We start from the raw sequence: 12,163 nt of genomic DNA on the forward strand, positions 1-12,163 counted from the left end.
GCCACTAAGGATGGCAAAGCTTCTGACATGGAATGTTAATGGCCTGAATTCACCACAGAAAAGAAAGAATTTCACTACTTGAAACAACATAAAAATGATATTGTTTGCTTACAGGAGACTCATATTGCTGCGAAAGATCAAAAGTACTTGATTAGTTCTCAGTTGGGATCACATTTTATAGCTTCTGCCCCAGATAAAAAGGGGGGAGTGGTTATTTATGTAAGAAGAGATTTATCGGCTAGATTAATTGAATCTGATATACAAGGAAGATATGTTATTATTGAATTAGTGCTACAAGGCAGGAAAGTTCTTATTATTGGATTATATGCCCCTAATCAACAGCAACAAAAGTTTTATAAGTTTTTACATGACAAACTAACTCAATTGGATTATAAATCTGTTATTATGATGGGTAACTGGAATGGTGTTTTGGACTCAAGTAAAGACAAGAAGGGTTCTTTCAAAAATTCTCCTAATCATTCTAAATTGCCTAAAGCTTTTTTTGACTTGAAAGATGATTTGGAATTAAGAGATATTTGGCGAGAACAGAATGTGGAAGATAGAGACTTTACTTTTTTTCGGATAGGCACCAATCGTTTTCCAGAATTGATTTTTTTTAATTACTACTGATTTTTTCTCCAGGTTCAAGAATGTTAAGATCTTTCCTAGAACATCGTCGGATCATAGCCCTGCATGGTTAGAGTTATTTGCTGAAGATGGGAACAGAAGATCTTGGAGATTGAACGAAAATTTATTTAGATATGAGGTACTTTCACAGAAATGTTTGAAAGAATTTTTTGCTTTGAATATGCATAAAGGCACATCGATGGCAATGGTTTGGGATGCTAGTAAAGCTTATATGAGAGGGGTTTTGATTCATATGAATAATGGATATAGGCGTAAGCAGATGCAAAAACGTAAAGAGCTTGAAGAAGAGATTAAATCGAAGGAGAAAGCTTTTATTTTGAACCCATCAGATAATAGATTAATGGTTTCCATAAATATGTTGAAAGAGCAATTTAATATGTTAATGGCTGATCAGGTTGCAACTAATTTGCATTATGCAAAACATAATACGTTTTGTAATGCAAATAATCCTGGTAGGTGGTTGGCTTATCAATTAAGGAAGAAACAGAAATCACGTATTATAGAAAAAATAGAATATAAAGGTAAAGAGGTATATCAACAAAAGTTGATTAAAAAGAGTTTTTTAGATTTTTATACAAAATTATATGCTAGTGAAAATATACAAGCTTTAGATATAGATAAGTATCTACAGGCAGCACATTTCCCTAGACTTTCAAATGAACAACAAAAGGAGATGAATTGTTTAATTACTTCTGAGGAAATTATTTTAGCAATTAAGCAGTTAAAAGTGGGTAAGGCTCCTGGTACAGATGGATTATCAGCAATTTATTATAAAATATTATCCACAGAGATGATAGAACCATTAAAGGAACTTTTTAATTATATCCAGATTGGAGAAGTGCCTTCGTCTTGGAGAAGGGCTTTTATATCGCTGATTCCAAAGGAGGACTAAGACCTTACCCAGCCTAAGAATTATAGACCTATATCGCTTTTGAATACAGACTATAAGATTTTCGCAAAAATATTGGCAAGTAGATTAATGCAAGTTTTGAAGCAAATGATTCATAGTGATCAGTCTGGATTTATAACTGGAAGATATATGAAATATAATGTAAGACAAATTGTTAATTTAATTGAGTATTTGGATAAGAACAACCAACTCCCTGCGGCATTGATATTTTTGGATGCTGAAAAAGCTTTTGATCAGTGAATTGGCAATTTTTATTGAAAGTTGTTGCTAAAATGAATTTTGGGGACAATTTTTTATATTCTCTTAGGGCTATATATCAACAACAATTGGCACAAATTATAATTAATGGGGGATTAACAGAGACATTTAAAATTGAAAAAGGCATAAGACAGGGATGTCCACTATCACCATTGTTGTTTCTTTTAACATTGGAGATTTTACTGATCAAAATTCGTGAATCAACTATAATAAAGGGAATAAAAATAAAACAGAATGATTATAGGTTAAGAGCCTTTGTGGATGACTTGGTTGTGACATTATCTCAACCGACTCAATCGGTTATAGACTTGATGGAAATTATAACTCAATATGGGAAAGTTTCTGGTTTTAAGGTAAATAATAATAAGACTAAAATATTATCTAGAAACATGACTATGAAGGAAAAGGAAATGTTAGTTAAATTGACAGATTTTGAAATAGTGAAAAATGTTAAATATCTGGGAGTATATATTACAGCCCCTAATGTAAAATTATATAAGAATAATTATGAGACATTATGGTTAAAAGTACAAAAAGACTTAAATAATTGAAAAAAATTACAATTATCTTTGTTGGGGAAAATTGCAGCTGTTAAAATGAATCTTTTACCAAAGTTTCTCTTCTTGTTTCAAATGATACCTATTTTGAAAAAAGATGCTAATTTGGACGATTGGCAGAAGGGTATTAATAAATTTATTTGGGCGGGGGAAAAACCAAGAGTTAAACTTAAGATTTTATAAGACGCAAGGGAAAGAGGAGGACTTAAGGCGCCTAATTTGAAATTATATTATGATGCGGTGGTTTTATCACTGATTAGTGATTGGCTTAATTTAACAAATAAAAGTATACTTCATCTTGAGGGATGGGACTTATATAATAATAATAATAATAATAATAATAATAATAATAATAATAATAATAATAATAATAATAATAATAATAATAATAAAGTTGGAAGAGACCTTGGAGGTCATCTAGTCCAACCCCCTGCTCAGGCAGGAAACCTTATACCATTTCAGGCAAATGGCTGTCCAGTCTCTTCTTGAAAACCTCCAGTGTTGGAGCATTCACCACCTCTGGAGGCAGGTTGTTCCACTGGTTAATTGTTCTAACTGTCAGGAAGTTTCTCCTTAGTTCTAGGTTGCTTCTCCCCTTGACTAGTTTCCATCCATTGCTTCTTGTCCTGCTTTCAGGTGCTTTGGAGAATAGCTTGACTCCCTCTTCTTTGTGGTAGCCCCTGAGATATTGGAACACTGCTATCATGTCACCCCTCACCCTTCTCTTCATTAAACTACACATACCCAATTCCAGCAACCGTTCCCTATATGGTTTAGCCTCCAGCCTCCTAATCATCTTTGTTGCTCTTCTCTGTACCCTTTCTAGAGTCTCGACATCTTTTTTACATCGTGGTGACAAAACCTGGATGCAGTATTCCAGGTGTGGCCTTACCAAAGCATTGTAAAGTGGTATTAGTACTTCACTTGATCTTGATTCTATCCCTCTGTTAATGCAGCCTAGCACTGTGTTGGCTTTTTTGGCAGCTGCAGCACACTGCTGGCTCATATTTGATTTACGATAAAAAAAGTTGACAAGGCTTTTAAATCTCATATTTTAAGAAGTGCTTTATTGCGTGTCTGGAAAAAGTATTATTATAAGTTAAATTATAAAATACCAATTTGGGGGATTCCTGGACACGTGATAGAGGGTGTATCTATGGGTGTGAATTTGGATATGATTTCTTATAAGAAATTACTTAGATTGGTAGGGAATGATTGGCAATTAAAGTCGTTAGCTGAGTTAAAACAAGAAAATATTGTACAGTCCTGGTTTCAGTATACTCAATTGCAAGCTAGGTGGAAGTTAGATCAAAAGGTTGGTATTACATTAATGGATGAAAATTTGGTAAAACAGATTAAAGATCAAAATCGAGCGCATATAAAGAGGATTTATAATGCTTTAATAGAATTGGATTCGGAAATGGAATTAGTGAAAGACTGCATGGTAAAGTGGGCCCAAAATATTGAAGAACCGATCCCATTATATTATATTCAGAAAAATATGGGACTAAAAAGTTCCATTTAGCTTATGAGTAAATTTTAGATTGTTATAATTTATTATACTGGAAATTTTACTTTTTATTATTAGTTTTAATTATACAGTATTATTATTGTATTAGTATAAGTTGGATACTTTTAGATTGTTTGTAATTATGTTATAGGCGGGTTAAAGTGCATTATGTATTTGGTTATTTATATAGTTGGTTAATGTTAGTTAGATTATGATTATTATATATTTGTAACCCTGTAATCAGCTTTGGGAAGTGGGGGAGGGGGAGGGGGTATAGGGGTGGGTTGGGAAGGGATAATATTGTAACTTTTATAAAACTTCAATAAAAAAAAGAAAATTTGGTAAAACAGATTAAAGATCAAAATCGAGCGCATATAAAGAGGATTTACAATGCTTTAATAGAATTGGATTCAGAAATGGAATTAGTTAAAGATTGTATGGTAAAGTGGGCCCAAAATATTCAAGAACCGATCCCATTGGATATATGGGAGGTAATTTGGGTTAGAAATGTAAAATTTACCCAGGCCCAAAATTTAAGAGAAAATTTTTATAAAATGTTTTATAGATGGCATCTGGATCCTAAAAAGTTGTCTTGTATGTATCCTAACTTACAGCCCAAGTGTTGGAGATGTGGCAGTTTGGATGCTACTTATTTTCATATTTGGTGGACTTGTAGAAATATAAAAGCTTTTTGGATTAAAATTTGGTGGAACATTCAAAAGATTTTTAAAAGAAAGATAAAGTTTACTCCACAATTATTTTTATTGGGTGTTATTATAGATTGTGATACTAAAGAAACTAACTTGATGTTGAATTTGATAACAGCTGCAAGGTTATTTGGTAGGGCAATATTGGAAGAAGGATTGCTTGCCTACTATAGAAGAATGGATGCTTAAAGTGTCAAATTTAGCAGAAATGGCTAAGAGTTCTGCTTATTTGAAGGATCATTCACAAGAAAGATACATTTCGGTCTGGAGAAGATGGATAGATTATATTCAGAATAAATATGGGACTAAAAAGTTCCATTTAGCCTATGAGTAAATTTTAGATTGTTATTATTATTAATAGTTTATTATAGTGGAATTTTTATTTGTTTTAATTATATGGTATTATTATTATTTTTAGTATTAGTATTGTTTAATAACTTGGATATTATATTGTTTAATAACTAGGATATTAATTTATGTTTTTATTATTATTATGTTTACTTTTAATTTGCTTGTATTTATGTTAAAAGGGAGTTAGCGCATTATGAACTTGGTTATTTATATAGTTGGTTAGTGTTAGTTAGATTATGTTTATTATATTTGTAACCCTGTACTCAGCTCTGGGAAGTGGGGGAGGGAGAGGGGGGGTTTAGGGTGGGTTGGTTTGGGGGATTATATTGTAATTTTTATAAAACTTTTCAATTAAAAAAAACATAAGGTGGAAAGCCACCTAGCAGACAAACTGAAGCAAGTGTGGCAGGGACTGTAGCACCTAACCAACCATAAGGGCAACACGAGGAACACAGTTAATACCGATGCCTCGTTGGCAGAGGAGCTGAATATCTTCTTCGCTCACTACAAGGTGAAAAGACGAGACCCCATAGCCTCTGCTGGCCAGCCTTCTGATTCTCAGCCCTCACTCTGTATGAACATCAAGTGAAAGCTGTATTGAAGGCTATGAATCCCAGCAAAGCTGCAGGCCCAGATGGAGTGCTGGGGATAGTGGTTAAGAATTGTGCCGATCAATTAGACAAGGATCTTTAACATCTCTTTGCAAATGGCCTGTGTGCCATCATGCTTGAAAGCAGCTACCATTGTCCCAGTCCTGAAGAAAACAGCAATTGAATGCCTAAATGATTATAGACCTATTGCATTAACGTCTGTAGTGATGAAATGCTTCAAAAGACTGGTTCTCCAACATCTTAGTACATGCCTCCCACCGGACTTCAACAAACATCAGTTTGCCTAGAGGGGGAATAGGTCAACAGATGATGCCATAGCTACTGCTTTACATTTTGTAGCAAGCCATCTGGAGAAACCTGGAAGTTATGTCAGGATGCTTTTCATTGACTATAGCTTGGCTTTCAACACCATTCGGCTGAGCATCCTTATTGAAAAGCTGATTGACTTGAATTTCCCCCCCTCCATCTGCAATTGGATTAAAGATTTTCTGAGGGACCGGCTACAGTGAGGGTCAGATCTTTTTCCTCTACCCCCCTGGAGCTTTGCATGGGCTCGCAACAGGGCTGTGTGCTTAGCCCCTACCCATATTCACTGTACACATACAATTGTGTATCGTCTGACCCATCCACTGCGATCATTAAGTTCAAAGATTATACCACCATAGTGGGTCTTATTACAGGTGGAAACGAAAGAGAGTTTTATGGTGTTTAGAGAACAACTTCCACCTGAACATTGGCAAGACAAAGGAGATGGTGCTAGACTTCAAGAGGAAAAGACAGAAACCTGCCCCACTTTACATCAGGGGGGGCTGTGTGGAGAGAGTCTCCTTCTTTAAATTCCTGGGAGTCTACCTCTGTGAAGATCTTACCTGGAAAGTCAATACAACCCAGGTGGACAGAAAAGCCCAACAGAAACTTCACTTCCTCAAGGTCTTGTGGAAGAACAGGGTAGAACAACAACTAATGACCTTCTTTTACTGGTCTACTATAGAGAGCATCCTCTCACATTATATTGTGGTTTAGTATGCTGGGCTGACAGCCGCAGATAGGAAGATATTACAGAGGGTGGTGAGCACAGCACAAAACATTGTGGGCTGTCCCCTGACTCCACTGGATGACATCGTCAGGGTCAGCTGCCTTGGAAGAGTGAGGAAAATTCTCAGGGATGACTCACACCCTGGATGGTATCTCTTTACTCTCCTACCATCGGGTAGGAGATATAGAAGTATAGCCAGCCGTATCAACAGGTTGAAGAACAGCTTCTATCCATGGGCTGTCAGGCTCCTGAATGGGAAATAACTCTATGTCTGATTGACTTGTGAGGCCAGTGTGTTGTGTTGTGCAATTAGCTCACATGGTGTAACAAGATGGTGGATTTGTTGTTACTGAGTTGTGGGGGGGCACAAAGGGAGGCTCGGCCAATCTCATTGTATACATGTTGTGCTTTGATAATAAAGGTTCATTCATTCAAAGGAACTTAAATATAAATTGTTGACTGGAGATAAATTATACTCACTAATAAAGGACCATGGCCAACAATTAAAAAACATATAGCAAGCATTTTTTAATGAATTACAACAGTAAATACTCCTTTTCAAATCCCAATTTGAATTTCCAAATTGGTTTCAATTACCAGTTATTATTTTGAACACACTGTTAACAATCAAGCATAGTAAACCAAAGTAATTATTTCAAAATCCAGTTAGTAACATGCAGATTTGCAGAAAAATACTGTCAGTTTTTTATTATAAAGAAAAGTCTTGAAATAGAGAAAATTTTTTAAAAATCTTATTGCAAAAAAAAAGAACAAACATGAGCTGGAACCTGGAACAGAGATAAAAGAATTAGATTACATTATCTAGATAAAATTATCTTTCTTCAGCAAATTTATTCTACAGAATAGTGTTACAATATTCTTGCATATTACAATAATTTTAAAATGTATCCTCTTTTTTTAAAACAAGCCCACAAAAGTACTTCTTAGAAATGCTTCTGTTTCAAAGTACAACCATACCCATAAATATAAAAACATGTCTTATAGGTATTGCTCATTTACACTGTATTAAGTTCCACTTAAACCTAATGTAATGTATGACAGCTAACTTATAATAATGCACAAATATTAAATATACAAAGCAAGGGTTTTCAAAGTATCAAAGGAGATTCAGGAATAGCCTTATTATGAAGTGGAATGGAAATATGCTGCAAGCAACAAGCTATCAATTAAATTACTAGAGATTTAAGTTATTATATTTTTAATGTTTGGCAAGCAGTATACCATACAAACTTTCCAACTCAGGTTCTGAAATGTCTTGACTCAGCAACTCTAAAGAACAGAAAAACAACCTTCTCAGTTATGATCAACTCCAAAATTAGTTTTCTTAGAAAGTTTTTAGACCTGTAGAAAATAAAGAAGAGGAGCCTCAAGGGATGCATTAAATTCTCAAATAAAACCCATTAACATACATTTTATTATAATATTAAACAGAGGCATATTACCATTGTTTCAATGTGCAGTTGCTGACTGAAATTTGAATAATGCTGTATATAGTTAGCCTCATTAAGAATACAGTACAATCCATGTTTTGGTTAACAACTATGTTTCTATATAAAGTTATAGAATCTTAATTCAAAAATATTGAATATTGGCATTGTTAATTTAAGATATTATGCAATATTTCCTTATAGCATCAAGTTCAAAATATCCTTTGCATGTGATAGGAATGTAAGTGAATGTGTTACATGCAATATAGGAATACTATTGAACCTGATTTAGATTTAAGGAGAAGGATACTAGATTTGTGGCACACTATTTAATTAGATGGTAATTCATTATATCCTAAATATGAAGAAACATGCCTACATCACAGTTCATCAAACAGACAAGATCAATATTTTGTTTGGTAAGAACCAGCCCTTTGACAAAGCATTTAGTGCATTGCAAATGATAAGATTACTTCTAACCAGCAGAAAGTGAGGAGGATTTTCCAAGAGAATTCAGATGGAATTAGATTTGAAATCTAGGGTAATTTGTGGATAGAGTAGTAACTCTATAGTAGTAGACTGAACATAGTTCTGTCAGTTTACAGACTTCATCTCCCTGTAAAGTTATCCATAATAATGAATTGTATCACAGCTTACTGATTGAAACAGGTTGAAAAGAATTTCCTACCACTAAACTAAACCAGATTCAAATAGCAGAGGTATGAGCATTTTTCTCTCAAGACAATTGCTTAAACTGAGCAAGCTTTTTTACTTTAAAGAGTTTCATAGAACAGAACATTCCCTTTAGTTTCTTCTCCCATCACAAATATAAAACTTTGCCTTCATAAATCATACTTAATGGTACTGCTTCTGAAAGTACTGAACTGGCAACCAATTCTCTAACATTACATTAATGGTAAAACAACCAGTTTGGATTTAAATAGGTGATGCATATAGTTATGAATTACAAATTCTTCTAATGTGGATCTTCAAAGATAAATTATTAAGTCACAGAGCTCAAGAATGTAACCATTAATACTTACATTAGATAATTAAGCAGAGCTAGAAATAGCAATATCAACTTCAAACAATACTGTAATGTTATTTTGCTTTGTACTTACTAACATACAAAGCCTTAAGGCAAAGTACACCTATCTATTGGAATAGTCTCTTGTATATTTGTTTAGGACAGAATTTCAGTAAAATAGTAGACATTTCATATAAAAATAAAGACATAAAAATCACCAGATCTTTAAAACTGTACATATTTTTTCTTAACAAGTATAATAGTATACATTCTCTAGCACATGTAATATCTAAATAAATACACACTTATAACTACAACAGACAAGAGGCAAATGGACAGCCAAATCATGGGGATCATGTCATTTTTTTTCTTTACCAGATCTCCTGTTCTATTATATTTGCAAAAATCAGCAAATGTAAAAATGAGCAACTCAGGTTAGACCCTGAGGCCTGAAGGTCAAGATGTTAGGCTGACTTTGGTTTTCCGAGGGACAATAGAGCCAGAATGCCTACATGAGATGAGAAAAAACAAGAGAGCTGTAATACTGATTAACTAACCTGTCACTCACAAACTCAAGGGGAAAAAATTATAGCCATAACCCATCTAGTGATATGGGAGAATAATTAAAATAAATTAGATGGTGCTCAAACTAAGAAAAAAGGATGGGAGGATATCTCTAAAAATAAAGGAGGTAACAAGAATAGGAGAAGCTATTATCTAAGTTCTATTTCTAAGGTATTATTTGCCAAGTACCTGAACCTCATCTCAAATGTTTTAGTTAAGAATCAACATCAAGTGAGCACCAAACTTCTAAATTCTCAAATAGCAAGCATTTCGGTGTTTAATAGCTTGCTGATAGATGAAGTGGAATCCTGAAGGAAATTACACAAGTGTTAATTTAGATCAGCTACCTACAAACACTTCCAGTGGGCTCCAGTTTGTAAAATATACTTTAGGATAACTTTATATCAAAAAGAAAATTCAGGAAATCCATTTAACTGAGAAACCATCTTGAGTTGCTTATCATTTTGATATTTGTTATTTTTGTTTATGCTGAAATTTGCACTTGATTGTAAATACTATTTACTATTTCTGAAATCAGTTCATGTTTCATAGATACATAAAGTAATTGCACTATACAGTACATGTTACATACAAATTTCTCAGTCCTGTCTGTTCAAATCTAGTTAAGTAGCAGTAACTCAAGCAGCTGTTCATACAGAAGCTATTTAATAATTGTGGCTCAGAAATATTGATCAATAATGCTTTAAAAATAACACTGTTTTTTAAGGAACTTGTGAATGAAAATGAGTTTTCTCAGTTTTCTCATTTCTCAGATCCCTGAAATGTTGCTGATTAAGCTAGTTTTTGAGAACAAGTATGATTCATATGAAGGATTTTAGTAAATATGATACTACATATTGTTTATCTCAACAACATTATTGAAGAAGCTGGTATTAACAAATCAGATGCACTGTAAGACTTTTCTCTTGGATACTAACTTGTTTTGTAAATGATCTTAAAGATCTCTGTTTCCTTTCAATGCTGCTTCTCTATTTAGAAAACACAAAAATTCTATCATCACTTTAGCAGGCTTGATTGCAACACTTTTACGACACAACATGCAAACTTTTAAAAATTCAGAAGCATGTTTAGCTTGCACTGACATTGAGTCAGTCATTAACGAGGCATGCTTGAGTTGTTTAAAAAAATGTTAACAAATATAAATGACGCCCGAGTCTGTCTCCCTATTGCCATCTCCCCTTTGCAGCAAGTCTCTCCTATTACTTAAGATTCTAATTTGGAGCCAAACAAACATACAACAATTGTTTTTATTATCATTTGATCTGATAAAGCAATACTAGGACAATACCATGTAGAAAACAGTGAAACATGGACACAAAGCAAACTTCTCAAGAAAGCATAAAAGCTGAAACGAAACATCAAGAGAAGGACTCACACTAACCCATTCGGAAGACAAAGACGGCAAAACGGAAAAGCTCTAAAAAGCAGCAGCTTGTGAGGCCTCTGGGAGATGTCCTTCTGGCATTTCAACACAACAGCCCCACACTAGCTTCACCTCCCTGCATACAGCAAAGGGGAAACTAAACAAAGCTGTTTATTAGAGCTGTTGTGCAGGATTGCATTAGGAAATTCGAACAGACCACCTGGACCTTTCGGATTGTGGCAGTGTGTTTAATTTGCAAGCTGCCCCTTCGCTGTTGCACTAGCAGCAGCAGCAACAGCAAGGGCTTTTATTTTACATTTACACAGCTGAAAATACACACCATTTGTCTTAGCTAGAAAAAAACACACACAAATGCATAAGTTAAAAGGCTGCAGATCCAAAGCTGATCCACAAAGAACAGAGAAAGGGGAAACTACCACTGTCCAGTTTAAGATTACAACCACTTTTTCACACTTCACTTTTCTCACTAGCATGTTTCTTCAACCAAAATACAAAGATGATGAAGTAGATAAATTTAGCTCAGGATGTTCCAAATGGGTATTCTTAAAAAAGTAAGACTTTCTAAAACTGGTTATGCCATATGCCTTTTATTGCCTCTCTACCTTTCCCTCCCTTCCCTTCAATACACACTTTATGTTTCATCTTTGCTGGTAGTTGAAGCAATAGACATAAAAATGGTCCTGTAAATATGAATTATGTGAATCATATGATTTTACTCTGGTGGGGTGGGCTGGGGTGGGAATGAAAAGAGAATTGAGAAATAGCTGATTCCATACCTGACCAATTACAGCTTGAAAAGTCCTCATGTCCTGCTGAGCTGCAAGATCACAATCCATCATATGTAGTCTTTGAAAAAGTGAATGGGGATTTTTGGCATGCATCTATCAATCAACTTCTTGACTCCCAACCATCACTAAAGCAAAGAGAAAGAGAAAAAGAAAGTCAAGCTGCTCCACCAAACAGCATGAAATCATCATATAACTTTCAGCATTCTCCAATACACTTTCATGCACTTTTACATAGCATATGAATCTTCTACTGATATAAAATAACATTGACAAATACTTAATAGCACATAAATAAGATGGGATCTCTACCCATTCAAGACAAAACACTTGCTATAATTTACAG

At 34.2% G+C, this 12,163-nt stretch overlaps 1 protein-coding gene across 1 annotated transcript in view; it reads right to left on the reverse strand.

Annotated features, from left to right (window-relative positions):
• POU6F2 (POU class 6 homeobox 2) overlaps positions 1-11,913 on the reverse strand; it is a gene marked incomplete at its 5' end in the record, with an annotated part of 423,583 nt that extends 411,670 nt beyond the window's left edge. The window contains one exon of the mRNA XM_081345451.1: positions 11,809-11,913. Coding sequence (XP_081201577.1) covers positions 11,809-11,913 — 105 coding nt within the window. The remainder of the gene's footprint in view (positions 1-11,808) is intronic.
• Between the last annotated feature and the right edge of the window lie 250 nt (positions 11,914-12,163).

The sequence above is a fragment of the Vipera berus genome (assembly GCF_964194415.1).
Source record: "Vipera berus genome assembly, chromosome: Z".
NCBI classification, from domain to species: Eukaryota; Metazoa; Chordata; class Lepidosauria; order Squamata; family Viperidae; genus Vipera; species Vipera berus.